This window comes from Dreissena polymorpha, chromosome 8 (genome assembly GCF_020536995.1).
Source record: "Dreissena polymorpha isolate Duluth1 chromosome 8, UMN_Dpol_1.0, whole genome shotgun sequence".
NCBI lineage: Eukaryota > Metazoa > Mollusca > Bivalvia > Myida > Dreissenidae > Dreissena > Dreissena polymorpha.
Genome location: NC_068362.1, coordinates 29032643 through 29049837, shown reverse-complemented (window position 1 = coordinate 29049837; position 17195 = coordinate 29032643). Strand labels below are relative to the sequence as shown.

Below are 17195 nucleotides of genomic sequence, written 5' to 3'. Positions count from 1 at the left end.
ATCATCCCTGATCCATACCATTAACTTCTGCCTGGCTAGTTTATTCAGCAAGTAATCATCCCTGATCCATACCCTAAACTTCTGCCTGGCTAGTTTATTCAGCAAGTAATCATCTCTCCACTCGTCCCTCTTTTGCTCCAGGCTGGACATCCCTGATCCATACCCTAAACTTCTGCCTGGCTAGTTTATACAGCAAGTAATCATCCCTGATCCGTACCCAACACTTCTGCCTGGCTAGTCTTTATTCAGCAAGTAATCATCCCTGATCCATACCCTAAACTTCTGCCTAGCTAGTTTATTCAGCAAGTTATCATCCCTGATCCATACCCTAAACTTCTGCCTGGCTAGTATATTTAGCAAGTAATCATCCCTGATCCATACCCTAAACTTCTGCCTGGCTAGTTTATTTAGCAAGTAATCATCCCTGATCCATACCCTTAACTTTTGCCTCGCTAGTTTATTTAGCAAGTAATAATCCCTGATCCATACCTTAAACTTCTGCCTAGCTAGTTTATTTAGAAAGTTATCATCCCTGATCCATACCTTAAACTTCTGCCTAGCTAGTTTATTCAGCAAGTAATCATCCCTGATCCATACCCTAAACTTCTGCCTGGCTAGTTTATTCAGCAAGTAATCATCCCTGATCCATACCCTAAACTTCTGCCTGGCTAGTTTATTCAGCAAGTAATCATCTCTCCACTCGTCCCTCTTTTGCTCCAGGCTGGACATTGTGGCCGCTGACCTCTGACCCTTCTTGACATCATCTGAACCGTGCTCCAGCTTGAACATGGCGTCTGTTGCCATCTTCTTGATGATACCTTTGTCTAAAAGCAATCATTCAAATATCAATCAAATATCAAATCGACATGTATTTCATTATTGTAATTTGGACTAGCATGCTAGATTGCTCATAATATTACTGGAGATCAAAAGATGTGTGATAAGTGATATTATAAACGCCAAATTGATGTGCAATATAAAAGATACAAGGGCTGTTTCTAAAACATGCATGCCCCAATATGGGCTGTCAGTTGTAGTGGCAGCCATTGTGTGAATACGTTTTTTGTCACTGTGACCTTGACCTAGTGACCTGAAAATTAATAGGGGTCATTTGCCAGTCATGATCAATGTACCTATGAAGTTTCATGATCCTAGGCGTAAGCATTCATGAGTTATCATCCGGAAACCATTTTACTATTTCGAGTCACTGTGACCTTGACCTTTGACCTAGTGACCTGAAAATCAATAGCGGTCATCTGCCAGTCATTATTAATATACCTATGAAGTTTTATGATCCTAGGCGTAAGCATTCTTAAGTTATCATCCTGAAACTATTTTACAGTTTCGAGTTACTGAGACCTTCACCTTTGACCTAGTGACCTGAAAATCAATATGGGTCATCTGCCAGTCATGATCAATGTTCATATGAAGTTTCATGATCCTAGACGTAAGCATTCTTAAGTTATCATCTGGAAACCATTTTACTGTTTCGAGTCACTGTGACCTTGACCTTTGACCTAGTGACATGAAAATCAATAGGGGTCATCTGCCAGTCATGATCAATGTACCTATGAAGTTTCATGATCCTAAGCGTAAGCATTCTTGAGTTGTCATCCTGAAACCATTTTACTATTTTGAGTCACTGTGACCTTGACCTTTGACCTAGTGACCTGAAAATCAATAGGGGTCATCTGCCAGTCATTATCAATATACCTATGTAGTTTCATGATCCTAGGCGTAAGCATTCTTGAGTAATTATCCTGAAACCATTTTACTGTTTCAAGTTACTGTGACCTTGACCTTTGACCTAGTGACCTGAAAATCAATATGGGTCATCTGCCAGTCATGATCAATGTTCCTATGAAGTTTCATGATCCTAGGCGTAAGCATTCTTGAGTTATCATCCGGAAACCATTTTACTGTTTCCAGTCACTGTGACCTTGACCTTTGACCTAGTGACCTGAAAATCAATAGGGGTCATCTTCCAGTCATGATCAATGTACCTATTAAGTTTCATGATCCTAGGCGTAAGCATTCTTGAGTTATTATCCGGAAACCATTTTACTGTTTCGAGTCACTGTTACCTTGACATTTGACCTAGTGACCTGAAAATCAATACGGGTTATTTGCCAGTCATGATCAATGTACCTATGAAGTTTCATGATTCTAGTAGGCGTAAGCATTCTTGAGTTATCATCCGGAAACCATTTTACTATTTCGAGTTACTGTGACCTTGACCTTTGATCTAGTGACCTGAAAATCAATAGGGGTCATCTGCCAGTCATGATCAATGAACCTATGAAGTTTCATTATCCTAGGCCTAAGCATTCTTGAGTTATCATCCGGAAACCATTTTACTATTTCGAGTCACTGTGACCTTGACCTTTGACCTAGTGACCTGAAATCAATAGGGGTCATCTGCCAGTCATGATCAATGTACCTGTGAAGTTTGCTGATCCTAGGCCTAAGCGTTCTTGAGTTATCATCCGGAAACCATCTAGTGGACGGACTGACTGACGGACAGACCGACATGTGCAAAACAATATATCCCCTCTTCTTTGAAAGGGGGCATAAATATGAAACTTTTAGTTATGTTTACTAATCATATTGCTTATTTTTATGACTCTTTTCATCCTTTTTATTTGTTAATTAAATGTGCTTTGTATTTTCAAATGAAATGATATACTAACAAACAAAGAATATATTGACTACTTAAGTACTATGTTGTAGATACCAGCATTGCTCTAAAACAGCCTGCGCAGTAATGAAGTCTGGTCAAGAGCTACCCTATCCGCTTTAAAGTCACATAAGATTTTGTGGTCTTGTTAGCCCACAAGGTAGTTCCTGACCAGACCATGGAGATTCAACATCTTTACATCTTTTTTATAAATGGTATGATCCAGTTTACTGCTTGTTTTGGGTGAACGTCATTTTTTAAGCTTCTGCTACTATGTATATACCTTCGGTTTCAATTTGTCCATTTTCTTTTGGGTCCCACCTTTGCTCCTTTCTTCTAGCACCCTCAAGAATAACATAATCATGGTTCTGAAAAAGAACAAAGATTATGTCAGTAGTTATACATAAATATGATGTTTTGCTTTGCTGACTACATTTTATAATAATGGGTGTTAAAGTTTTGAAATTTTTTGAAGTTACTGTAAAAACAACTTGCTTATATCCATCTGATGTTTTATTATATGAAATGAATTTTCAAACAAACTTATTAATGTATACGAAGATATTTCTCATTTTCAAATGTTTTCTCACTTTTGCTCAAAGTTGTCTTTTATGGCATACTTGCGAGGTTACCAAACTATGAAATAGTCGGATTAATTAAGGCCAAATAAAAATTAACACTAGTACTGGATTTTTATTTTATTTCAATATCTGCAAAAGATGACTCTAGCAAACTTTCAAACATTTGAAACATCTTAAACAAGCAAAGCTGTTGGACTATATTTGGAAAATTTGCCTTTGAAGTTGAAAGACTAAAATCAAACAAACTATAAATCAACAAGTAGTCAATCTTGTATTTAGAGACCACTAAAGGGAGTAACCAAAAGTGGTCTCCTAATAAAATGGTCTTTAAATAAAACAAGAATATCAGTGAAACTGATGGATGCTCCCCGATGATGCGCTTTGTCAATCTATGTGTTAATAACCACCTAATAAAAATCCATTATTAGCCTCGGTGACCTTGACCTCAAACCTCATCAAAAGGTAGAGGTCCATGCAAGGTACCTACATGCCAAATATGTAAGAGATCGGTAAAATATTGAAGGAGCTATGAGAAACTGTAGCAAAACTGTGACGGGAAAATACATGTTTAGCGTCTGTGACCTTGACCCCAGTGACCTCAAACCTCATCAAAAGGTAGAGATCCATGAATGGTACCTACATGCCAAATATGTAAGAGAACGGTAAAATATTAAAGGCGCTATGAGAAACTGTAACAAAATTGTGACGGAAAAATCTATTATTAGCCTCAATGACCTTGACCTTGACCCCAGTGACCATAAACCTCATCAAAAGATAGAGGTCCATGAAAGGTAAGTACATGCCAAATATATAAGAGATCAGAAAAATATTGAAGGAGCTATGAGAAACTGTAACAAAATTTTGACAGAAAACTCTATCATTAGCCTTGGTGACCTTCACCCCAGTGACCTCAAACCTCATCAAAAGGTAAAGGTCCATGCAAGGTACCTACATGCCAAATATGTAAGAGATCGGTAAAATATTGAAGGAGCTATGAGAAACTGTAACAAAATGTGACGGAAAAAACTATTATTAGCCTTGGTGACCTTGACCTTGACCCCATTGACCTCAAACCTCATCAAAAGGTAGAGGTCCATGCAAGGTACCTACATGCCAAATATGTCAGAGATCGGTAAAATATTGAAGGAGCTATGAGAAACTGTAACAAAAGTGTGACGGAAGGAAGGAAGTACGGAACTTCAAACTGGCAACTATATGCTCCCCCAAAATTTTCGGGGAGCATAAAAAGGCCATTTGGGATGAATGCGGACCTTTGATTTTAAATCCAGATGTATGATTATCTCCTTTTGACACATTGATTTCAGCTTTTGTAATCAAATGAATCTAAATATAAATAAAATGAATAAAACAATGTTTAACTTAAAATTAGTTTTATTTGTTTTCTCTAATTCTAAATACAATGTAAATGGCTTGCACGGAGCATTTGGGTTTTTCCGACTCCAAACTCATTCGCCATTTAATTTACGTGCACTTTTACTCTTAGACACTTCCAATACCCAAATTTTCTCCTTTAACGTTAACACTTTCCGTTTTGACATTTTAATTTCTGCATGTAAACTTATGGAAATCTGACTCGAGTATGGTACATAGGGAAATAAATAAAACACGTCGATTGAAAACTAAAATTTGCTAACACAAACTAATTAGCATAATAACAAGTACAATTTTTTAATGAACGGATGTCGACACATGTTACAGATTAATAGTATATTTTTTACACCTCACAAGAACACTGTGAAAATGTTTGTCGTGCCGGCGCATTGTCTCTGCAATAAAATCAGCGATCACATTTGTCACTTAACGTCCCAGATAGTAAACTCTTTAACCCGTAGACTAATGGCAATACCTCACTGTATTATTCAACACCAAAAATTGATGTACCGTCAGCATTAACACCGATCAAAACCGGTCATCAAAAGAAAGGAAAATGGCTGGTGTGAAATCAAAACAAAGATGTAATCGTTCTTTTTATCGGCTTAGATAAACAATTAATACTGATTTGTTCCTGAACAGTCACCAGATTAACCAATTTTACCTCAAAGTGGTCGCTTCATTCAAGATTTGGACATCCAAATAGACTAAAATCAGCGGTCGCTGGTCGCGTAAGACAAAAGTCGCTTAATACAATATGAAAATATAGTAAAAATGCTCGGGCGGGATTTAAAGTGGTCGCATAAGACAAAAGTCGCTAAATTCAAGTGGTCGCAAGCACAAGATTGACTGTATTTGGAAAATTTGCCTTTCAAGTTGAGAGACTAAAATCAGACAAACTATAAATCAACAACTATGACCGAAACCTTTTGAATATCCATCTGTTTTTAAAAGTGGTTGTCACAAATAAAAAATCAACAACCTTTTAACTTAACCTTTTTGATACCTTTGGATCTGTCTGTATTTCAAAGTAGTTGTCACACAAATGGCACTTCATACGGAACTTGTAGATGGGCGTTGTGTAGTACATGCCTGTCTTGGACTTCTCCGCGTTGTAACGGACCCCCATGCCGATGTGGTTTCCACAGCCACCGCACCAAATGTTGTAGGGCATCTCAAACCTATGGATGTAACGACAGATTCAAGTTTTGCATGGTTATGAACAAACAGGGACTTTCAATGGTCACCCAAATATGTATACCTCATTGCAATAAGCCTGAACTGGCTATCCAAAACCATTATTGTTTAATTACTGGTATTAAAGAAAAAAGTATGTGAAAATAGCTCTCTTCCTAAAGTAGAGCTGCAGCAGTAGAATAACTAAGAACCACGACATCACAACTCGTAACTATATTAAATTGAGTGCTATAGTTTTTTAAAAGTCACTATTGCATTTTATTTTTTAAACAATTAACATATGTGCTTTTTGTTGTATTAATTAGAAGTATTATTAAATTATGAAAAAAAATTTTGTAATTTCTTATTTAGTTATAAAATGTAATCATGATTATAGAAAATCTTTGGGATATGAACATTGAACAGACCAAGTGTGACGCAATATTTATTTGTCATAAAAGTACATAAACACAATCTTTTTGTTTAATTCAAATGGAAAACAAAACACCAAAGCAGCTATTTTAGTCTTTTAGAGACAATTTCTTAGTCCAAGGCCTGTAACTTTGTGATAAATCAATGTACCAGAAGGAAACCCTAACTTAATCTGTAAGTCAGGTAGGTAACCTCATACACAAAAATACAAAAATAAGGCAAGTATCTTAAAGTGTTTCTGATTTTTTCCCACAAAAGTGTTATTTTAAAGAATCACACACACAAGTCAATATCTGCAAAGGTTTTTGGAAAAAAGTCTGGAAAGCTGTTACTCTACAAAACCTTTCTAAGGCCCGTAACTTTGCAAAAAATCAATGGACCAGAACAAAACTCAAACTTGATCTGTAAGTCATGCAGGTAGGCTCAAACATGAAAACTCAGGTAAATATCTTAAATAAATATCTTATCTAACGGCAGGATGGACAGACTTACAGACAGAAATCATTCCGGGGGCATACAAATAGTTAAAAAAAGCCACTTGATTTAAATACCAGTTCATCCAGATAAAATGGTTACCGCTTTTACATTTTGACAATACTGTCTGTTTAAAGCATCATACCTGGTACTTTTTTTGGTTGAATATGGAAAAGCAATGCACATTCTGACACAAACTTTAACTAATACAAAAGATACATTGCAAATGATTCCATTGTGTCCCTTTTTTTTTACACTTTTTACTTTTATAATCTTTACAAAGTTATTTGTCAAACAAGAGCTGTGTTTATGAAACACAATGCCCTCTACTGCGCTTTAAAGCGGCACAGCAGCTGTTTGAGAAACAATGTTATATTTTGAATGTAAATGTCACAGTGACCTTGACCTTTAACCTAGTGACATCAAACCATGTATGATTGTAGATCTCAATAAGATGCATGCACATGTGAAGTTTAAAGAACATAGACCCAAGAGTTTTCATTTTATGAGCAAGGTTAAGTTTTTGGCAGACACATAAAATGACAGACACATAAAATGACAGAAAGACAGACAGACAGGCCGAAAACAATATACCCCCGATCCGGGGCAAAAAAGAATACATACTTTCAATATAATTATGTCTACGTCAGCAGTGTTATTTTGCATAGGTGTGTACACTGTTTTTTTATTATTTGCAATCTTGACAACAAGCAGGGAAAATTTTCAATTTACCAACCTGTCATGTGTCAATAAGTCACAATACTTTGAATGGGGAAAGAAAATGACAAACAAGAGATGTGTTTGTCAGAAACACAATGCCCCCTATTGCGCCACTTTGAAGCCATATATTTGACCTTTGACCTTGAAGGACGACCTTGACCTTTCACCACTCAGAATGTGCAGCTCAATGAGATACACATGCATGCCAAATATCAAGTTGCTATCTTCAATAATGCAAAAGTTATTGCAAAACTTTAACCAAGGTTAAAGTTTTGGGACACACACAATGAATGAATGAATGAATGAATGACAGACAGACAGACGGACACACAGACAGACAGACAGAGCAGACAGAGCAGACAGAGACAGACAGACAGGACAAAAACAATAAACCCCTGATCTATCGATCCAGGGGCATAAAAACATTTAGAAAATGATTGATGCTTCTAATGCCTAAAATGACAATAACCATTTAACTAGACTTACAAGTTTTCATATGCTGTTGCATTAAATAAATAATAACAAATAATCAAATAAAACTTAAATCTGCAATATTATTATGCAATAAACAACAACAAATAAATTACCTGATGACAAGGATGCCCTGGCCCAGCTTTTTGGCCCTATCTCGCAGTGGATGCTGGCCCACATATTTGTTAATCGACCCTTTGGATGGATCCCAGTCAGGTGGGTAATACTTGTTCTGTGACTTTCGTTCAGCCTTTAAAACAAACATAATTATAATAGATTTTTTTTAACTTATAATGTTTTGTCAGACCATAATTTAGGTTCCATTTGAACGCAATAAACACTACTGCCACATAAGAACAGTGCTCCAAACCAGCTGAACCTAAACGGAAGGGCAAATCACCCATGGTCCCACCCTACCCATTCTGACCTCTTCCATGCCCCTTTTTTTTATCTGGTCACAAAATTACAAATACAAATTGTATCTAAAGATTAAAAAAAAAAATTAATTCTACACCCTTAAAGGCCACACCCCTGTATGTGATGAAGCTTCAAAATACCTTGGGGTTGAGCTGACAAAGGACACGGCCTGGAAGCCACATATTCAAAAAGTACCGGTAATCAAGAAAGGCGACAGTTTCCTTGGTTTCCTACGCACGAACTTACGGGTAGGCAACGAGGAGGTAAAAAGCGCATCATACTTTTCCCTCCTTCGCCCAAACCTAGATTACTGCGCCACTGTGATATGATATGGAGATGGTCCAAAGACGAGCAGCCAGCTATATGAACAGATACCACAACACCAGTAGCATCACATTAATTCTCGAACACCTACAGTGAAAACTCTAGAGTCCAAAAGAACCAAAGCCAAACTGACAATGGTCTACAAGATGACCAAGGACCTTGTGGACATACCAGTAACCAAATACCTTTCCCCTGGATCAAGCCGGACACGGGCTTACCACTCCATCAAGTATAATCATCACTTTGAACAACCTACCGGCCTTCGTCCTTGAAGCCCCTGACTTTGTATCCTTCAGGCGGGGGCTACCAAAAACCAAATTCGAAATAAGTTGCCAGCACCAGCTACAAAGTAACTCCTAATGACCCCTCATGGCTGTGCGGGTTGAGGTTCCAACCTCTTGGCAGACATCATAGCCGGAGAGGCATGAAGGAAAAGGATTAAACATACATGGTGACTCTGCTTTACTTTCCTTCTGTCTGTTAACTATCAAACTCTTCTTACTAAACTGTTTTTCACTCTTTATTCTCGTTCTTTCACCACCCGTCGCATAATACTGATGTGTGATTGCAGAGACGTACGATGTAGATGTAGAACGTGAATTTATTAAGAAGCTCATAGTCGCGAAATTGCATGACTTTCATTAAAATATTACCAATTAAGTAAAACTGAGCAGATATACGTTCAGTATTATAATAAAGGTGAATATGTTCAAGAAAATGGCCTACCATATTTTTCTTTAAACTTTCAGCCTACGGGAAATCGTAAACAAAAGATAGATGTCAAAGCAGTTTTTTTTTCTTTGACGTTAATCCGCGGATTCGTATTATTATGGAAACACATCAAATTGTTTTTGAGTTAAGTTATTTTTTATCTGAATATTGAGGATAAAAAAGTGTCAGTTTTATATATTAATATCTTATTAAAATAGGAAAATCGTTTTTATAGGCTTTATTAGATTCGCATTTAAAGGGAGACAACACAGTTTTTCGACTGTCAAACTTGTCAATTGTATTATTTGCCTGTTTATGAAGTAGGAGCAACAATGAGTAAGTTTTTCGATGAATACTACTCGTTGATGTTTCTGCCATTTCTTTCAAGACAATAAAATACAACATGATATGGGCTTATTTAATACTAGAACACATGCATTCGGCACTAGTTGCACCCCCCCCCCCCCCCCAGCTGCTACCCCCTCTAGTCAATATAAATTGCCGCCATAGAGTCCTTTGATGATTTTTGCTTTGGCAGACTCTTGGCGTCAATAGTCCACTCTATCTTTTTAATAGCGAAAGTTTTCCTTCTTTGTCTATATTGATGCGCAAGGAATTTGGTGCGCAACATTCAAGCCCCGATATCAGACAGTATCAACGGATTGCAATAATATTTACATACCTGTGTAGATAATTCATTTCTCAATAATGTTCCGTAAGAATTATGTAATGAATCTTTCAATTTTGCACGCCTGACCAATTTAAATCAACACACTACTCACATTTTCCATTCCAATCACTGTGCCCGCTGTATACCGCAGGTAGATTTTAATCGATAACGCAGCCTATTACACTGTAATGCCTTCTTCTGATTGGTTGATATTTAAATATTTCATAACATGACGAGAGGTCAGTGATTGTAATATTGTGATTTAAGCAGAAGTTTAACTGAAACAAATTATGCCTTTTAACTTCAATTCGACGCTATTTGAGGTAAAAATGGACTTCTTAACTAAAACTTTATGAGTTGGTTATGTTATTTTGCAATTTTAAGCATATTGATATAATAGCATTGTATTCATTTTTCGTTATGGTTTTTACAGACCGGAGTTTCAGCGTTCAGATTTATTCTGAACGCGAATTATTTCAGCTACTACCCCCTCATACAACCTACACAATCGTCAATTTTTAGCGAGGCTGTTTTCGGAGAAAACCCGAGCTATTGTCATAGTCAGCTCGTCGTGTCGTCCGCCGACGTCGTGCTAAAACCTTAACATTGGCTCTAAAATCAAAGTGCTTCCACCTACAACTTTGAAACTAAATATTTAGATGCACCTTGATGAGTTCTACACGCCACACCTATTTATGGGTCATTAGGTCAAAGGTCAAGGTCACTGTGACCTCTAAAAAAAAAAAATCTGACAAGCTTTCACAGCCGAGCGTGGCACCCATAATGCGGTGCTCTGGTTTATACACAATAACTAGTCCATATAAAGATCCAGAGCTTTTGATAATGTATGCTATGGCGGCTCTGGGAGTACATATTCACGCCTTCATAAACACAATCACAGTTCTGCGCATATATATCATACGCAGTAAACAGATGTCGTTCGTTACCAATTAAGGAAAGCGATTAATAAACTTCAAAAACACATTTAATTTACCTGAATGGCAGCCTACAGACCTTATCCAGGGTTCGACATTAACTTTTTTTTACAGCCAGACCATCGGACCAGCTCCTCTTAAAATGTACTAGCCCGAATATGATGTCTACTAGACCATAAATGACATAACAAATAAACAATATTGTGTCGTGTAACTGTTTAATCAATTATTTATCAGTAAATAATTAGTGAACACAAGAAAGTCATTTTGATGCAAAGAGTAAAAAATAAAATAAAACTATTTAACAACATAAATTGTTTGTTATAATTTCACTGTTTATCACCAGTTAAATAAATGATGTCTGTACAGCAGGTGACATTTATTCAAGGTCATCAAATTCTGGCCTCCTTGACTGCTGTGCTCCATGCAACCACAGCTCCAAGGCCCTTTTTCCAGCATAATCTGTGTCAGTTTTACCGTCGGATTCTTCTTTATTAACTTATTTGTCGGATGAAAATCCAATCTTGAACAAAGCCATTCTTTAAATAACATTCTCTCGTCTGCTACGCCAAAATGTTTACATTGATGATACCGATTGTCAATAGAAGTCGTAAAAACATGATGTAAAGTTCTAAGACACTTCAGAAAATCATTAATATTCATGACAACTTGACCAATGGAAACAAGCAATTTCTGCGGGAAGCTCTCCTTCGCGTCTAAAAATAGCGATGAATCATGTGAATTCTCCGCGTTTATTTATATACGCTAGTTTTGTTCTGATGTAAATAACGGATACGAGAGTTATTTTACAAATTAAGAGAAAAAGGTTTTCGGTTAGGTATAGTTATATGAATCAGTATAGATTTGTTATGTACGACCAGTCGGACAAGCTAGCCCACAGTTTTACTAGCCCGACCACCGATCTAACTAGACAATGTCTGTCGGACGTGCCTTAGTGTCGAACCCTGCCTTATCCTTTGCATGCAACCTAAAAAACACATGACAATGTTTCAACACACTATTCTTGCTTACATTTTTATTTTGAAATATGGAACAGTGTAAATAGTTGACATCTGTTCAACATTGTTATCAACTTAAGTTACATTGAAGATAACAATGTTCAAAAGATTGATTTACTGCGACCTAACTGAAACAGTGCTCCAGCTAGGATTTGAAAAGGGCAGGGGGCTTTTTTGTCGAAAGGGCACTTTCCAGAGCGCGGGCATTTCTGGAATGCTTCCTCTTATATGTAAATTTATATGTTATTAATGATTTTTAGAATATATTATTCCCATTATTATTAAACAATTCAAATATAATGTCTTCAATGAGGAATAAATTAATTGCAATGTATTGTAATAAGAGATTTATTTATCATCATATGTTTTTTTGGGGGCCCAAGGAAGGGCAGGGCGGAGGTTCGGGAGGGCAGGGCGGAGGTTCGGGAGGGCAGGGCGGGGCGCCCTTCAATTTAGGCCTAGCTGGAGCACTGCTGATACATGCAGCTACACTTTTAGTCGGCAACATTACTACAGTTTCCCAATATTCTGGATAGATCGTACAAAAGAATAACAAAGTAAATACAAAGCCATTAATTTCTTGCTATAATGGTGTCATTTGAATGAGTTTTTGCTTTAGAGCTTTACACAGGTAAACGCTGATAAGTTTTTGCAGTATCAGTGTTCCGTAGCATTTTGATTGGTTTTGAATATTTGCACCTTTGGACAAAAGATGGTGCAATGCAGCATTGCAACTCTCAGCAACCCTTTCGGTTATAAAGCTGACAGTTGAATTAGTCGGTATTTTGTCAAAACCTTGCCGATGTTAATGCAGTTTTCGTTGTCATGTCTAAGAATACGGATTTAACTTTAGATGTACACATACACATGCTAGAGGGTTTTGGGAGGGGGTAGCAGCCAGGTTGAGGGGGAGCAGTGTGTGCGGGGGGGGGGGGGGGGGGGGGTAGCAACTAATGCAAAGTGCCTGTGTATTAGAACACCTTGCCATAGACCAGTTTCTTGGTTTAAGGAAATCATTTCTTCCCTGTATTGTTACACATCATAGGCTAGGGCAAACATAGCATGTCGACATTATGAGTATACCCGGTAGTCTGTGCCTTCAGTCCTGGACTAACTAACAGGTCCCCTTGATCTTTTGACAGCACTCATCTTGCCTCCACTCGGTACTCCAACTCTTGCCATCAGTAACCAAGTACATGTATCATTTTGTCACTAAAATATGAATTCATCCTTATATTCAAGCATTTAGGGTGTGTTATTCAACAATGTCACAGGGTAAAAAAAGTAGCACATGTGAACCCTGGACATATGCTCTCCACCTGAGCTCACCTGGCACACCTCTACCTCTCAGTGACTTAACACCCCCACTTGAATTTGCATTTTTCCTCGAATTGAGGTATTTACCAATTGCCTCATGTAAGCATACCCAGGTAACATCAAGGTCCCACATCAAGTGCCATATTTCACAGGGAAAGAAATTTTCGCAGCCCACCCTTGATTGTAACAGTAACCCTGGAACCCTGGACACCTACCTTACAGGGCAAGTGCTGTACCGACTGAGCTATATGGGCTGCCACACACCCCCCCCCTTCAGGTACCAAATTTGTGCCATTTCAAGAGTACACTCAGGTAACATCACAGCCTTCAATTGGTGGCCAAATCTTACAGGGCTAGAAAAGTGTTCAGACAGTCTGAGATACAAACTTTTTCTGTTTCAGGTTGTGTGGGGTGTTGTAAGGCTATAAAGCCTCGCTACAAGAGGCTTGTGGATGACATCTTCCCAGTTAATCCTCAGGTATAATGCAAGCTTATTAGAATCAATTGAAGTTTCGCAATTATTTTATTTTTACACAGATTTTTGCTCTTGAAAGAGAAGGCCTATGTTGCACAGTATGCAGACCTTTTTAGATCTTTTTAAGCATTGTAGTTAATTGTAAATTTATTACTTAGATTAAAGTAGGAAATACTGATAGTTTTAGTTTTAAACATGCATGCAACCACTTAAACATCAATGAATAAAATTGTGTCATGTTGAGAGAAAATCATATACATGCACTTAAAGCTAAGAAATTAGGGAATGGGTCCTTATTTTAAACCAGAATCTCTGTGAGTTTTAAACTAGTGTTAAGGTTTTCTCATACACTTTTACGGTCTTATTTATTAGGTGGTGCATGCATAGAAATTATAAATATTTTTCACAAAATGGCAGACAACACACATTTGAATGGACTTATTGTCAAGAAACTTATTTTTTATATGTAATAATTATTATGGGTTTGTTTTTTCAGGATGGTCTTGTTAAGAACAACATGGACAAGTTGACATTTTACGCGCTGTCATCTCCAGAGAAACTTGATCGTATTGGCGAGTATCTGGCTTCAAAGCTGAGTCGAGATGTGGCAAGAAAGAGATACACGTGAGTAGTATTGTATGTAAGACAATGAGTTGATAGATAGTTGAATAGTAGTTTTATCACTCGTCAGCCAATCTTTGAATCTTTAACATACCCCGTTCAAGTTTTTTGTCTCCTTAAAAATTATGATTCTAGCAACTTTCTCAAGGAAAGTTTTGTCTGATGTATCCTTTTTTTTAATTACAATTTTACGGCAATATTTATTTACCATTAGACATAAGATGGTTAGACTGTGTGTTTTTTTTCTGTTTTTATTTTATGTTATTTACATGTATTTATAAAGTTGTATTCCACAATTGGGTTTGCTCCCATTGAATGTGACAGGCACTGGTTCCCTTTCATAAACTGACAGTAGTGAGGAAAAACTCTTGAACTAATTATATAATCAATACATATGTGAGACTTTTTCTAAGAAAATGGAGCTTAATGAATGTGCTTGAAGTGTTGTCCCTGATTGATCTGCACAAGGCTAATAAAACTCTCCGCTGGATTTTTGCCAAGAAGAAACCTCCTTTAAACAAAAAATACTATAAACGACACTTTATGCACATGCACTATGCCCCACTTTTCAAGAGTGAGGCCCATATAATCTTTTTTCTCCCCAGGCTGGTTAAGATTGCCATGGATGCGCTGGATCAGCTACTGGTGTCCTGCCATGACTACAGCCTCAACCTGTTTGTGGAGAGCTTTCTCAAGATGGTCCAGAAACTGCTGGAGTGTGATGAGCTGGAACTGCAGGTCCTGGCTACAGCCTCGGTATGCAATAAATAGGTGGTTGCACATGTATTCAAAGCCCATTTAAGTGTCAAAATGAGCCGCTTTTTGGGAAAACTAGTCTTTATGCATGTTCATAAAGTGTGGTCAATGCTTGCTGCTTCTATGGTATTTTTGGTTTAAAAGAAGTCTTTTCTTAGAGAAAATCCAGTCTAGGCCGAAATGTCGTCCCAGATTAGGCTGTTCTGACTGCATAGGCTAATCTGTGATGAGATTTTACCCACACTCATTAAGCCAGACTTCCATGAACAGCTCAAATAATGCCCAATTCACCAGCTCAAGCTAATTCATGACCTCAAACAGGACATAAGGTGCCTTGCACTTTCTGCTAACACACTGAAATAAGGTACTTGGTAATGACCACATCTTGAAATGTTATTAATTAAAAACTGTAAAAGCAATTTAGATCAATAATTAAAATAAGTCGATGTTAATAAAGAATCTAAGATGCATATTTTTATGTTGTTGTTTTTTGTGTGAATTTATTTAACAATATTTTTTTAATTCACAGTTTGTCAAGTTTGCCAATATTGAGGAGGACACTCCATCATACCATCGTCGCTATGACTTCTTTGTGTCCAAGTTCAGTGTCATGTGTCATGGTGGCACCAACAATGACAAGCAGAGATCTAGGTGAGACATATGGACTGGTTTAGTTTGCAAAATGCAAAATTGTCATGCCGATTTTGCTGGTAATACTTATGGCGCCAATGTGTTATGTTAAGTATTTGATTAAATCTGTTTGTAAGTAAGTATTATCATCTTATTTGATTAAGACAGTTAGAAAGCATGTTAATTCAGATAATTTCAGCCACCTTATATCATTGAAAGAGATTTAATTAAAAAGACAAATATTCATCTTTCAACATTTTTATTGTGAAAATTATTCTTTACATAATTTTTTTAGAATTATTGAAACACATGCCTTTATATTAGCTCTCTTTTATAATTGTTTGCTGAAGTTTAAATGTTTCAACTTCAAAGTGTAACTGTGTGTAGATAATGACATCTGTCAGACTGTGTCAAACATTGTCTTGTAAATCATCTGTCTTTGGAGAAGATTCGTCAAGGAACCTCAAAAGATGTTATTCCCACCAAGTTTGAAAAAACAGACAACATTTAGACTAATTTTTCGAGTTACTCGCAGGCTGGTCTTGTTTTATGCTGATTGCAAAAGCCATTTTCACTTTTCTTCTGAGTGGGAAAGGGTTAATTTAGCAACTGGAAGAATATGCTCTGTATCTGAGTAGTTTGTTATTCCCCAAAATCTAGTAAATTATGGTATAAGTCTGTTATCACACGTGTAACAGTCATCACAAACATGTTGCCAGGATTCGCCTCTCAGGTGTGAAGGGTCTGCAAGGGGTTGTTAGGAAGACGGTGTCTGACGAGCTGCAGGTGAACATCTGGGACCCCATACACATGGACAAGATTGTACCTTCATTACTCTACAACATGCACGATCCTGGGTAGGTGTGGCTTGGATCTGTTACATTAACAGTTATTATTATCTGCATTTTGTTACAGTAAAACTGATTTTTTATTTATTTTTTATGCAGAATGGAGTTTGATAAGTACCTTGGATCTTTTGTTTATTTCAACCTGTAAATATAGCTGACTTTTGTATTTTACATTGAAATCCCATGCTTTCAGAGAATTTTTTCATCTCAAATGGTCCCTATAGAAGATATAAAAATTTAACAAATCTTAACTTTTCATTTATAGCTAGGCAACTGTAATTTTGTTTAGAAAAACCAAGGTCGGCTTATGAGTGTGTACAAAACACATCATTTAATTTTCAAAATTGTATGGCTTTAAAATCAATGAGACGCAAGTGATGGGTTCCTTCCAGTTTAGGCATATGATCCGAGTTTAGCTAAACTTTTGGCACTGTTACCCCCCCTTTGGTTGGTGGTAGACACTTCATCTACCATTAGAATACTTCCAGATCAGGGAGGATTTATAATTTGTATATTTTCTTATTTTATCTATTGTTTTCTGCATAATTA

The 17195-nt window shown here is 36.9% G+C and overlaps 2 protein-coding genes across 7 annotated transcripts in view; one reads left to right on the top strand and one right to left on the bottom strand.

The window, feature by feature from the left end:
• The window catches only part of LOC127841356 (coiled-coil domain-containing protein 130 homolog), a 33702-nt gene extending 24221 nt beyond the window's left edge, over positions 1–9481 (bottom strand). For both annotated transcript variants that reach the window (XM_052370163.1, XM_052370162.1), the window contains exons 1-5: positions 9391–9481; positions 8040–8173; positions 5657–5831; positions 2961–3045; positions 652–824 (exon numbers count right to left, since the gene is read on the bottom strand). In XM_052370163.1, the coding sequence (XP_052226123.1) occupies positions 652–824; positions 2961–3045; positions 5657–5831; positions 8040–8173; positions 9391–9393 (570 nt within the window). In that variant the 5' untranslated portion in view covers positions 9394–9481. The remainder of the gene's footprint in view (positions 1–651; positions 825–2960; positions 3046–5656; positions 5832–8039; positions 8174–9390) is intronic.
• Positions 9482–9624: 143 nt separating this feature from the next.
• Positions 9625–17195, top strand: part of LOC127841355 (protein EFR3 homolog B-like) — a 41046-nt gene continuing 33475 nt past the window's right edge. For all 5 annotated transcript variants that reach the window (XM_052370161.1, XM_052370160.1, XM_052370159.1 and 2 more), the window contains exons 1-6: positions 9625–9711; positions 13718–13794; positions 14288–14415; positions 15018–15168; positions 15698–15819; positions 16518–16655. In XM_052370161.1, coding sequence (XP_052226121.1) covers positions 9708–9711; positions 13718–13794; positions 14288–14415; positions 15018–15168; positions 15698–15819; positions 16518–16655 — 620 coding nt within the window. In that variant the 5' untranslated portion in view covers positions 9625–9707. The remainder of the gene's footprint in view (positions 9712–13717; positions 13795–14287; positions 14416–15017; positions 15169–15697; positions 15820–16517; positions 16656–17195) is intronic.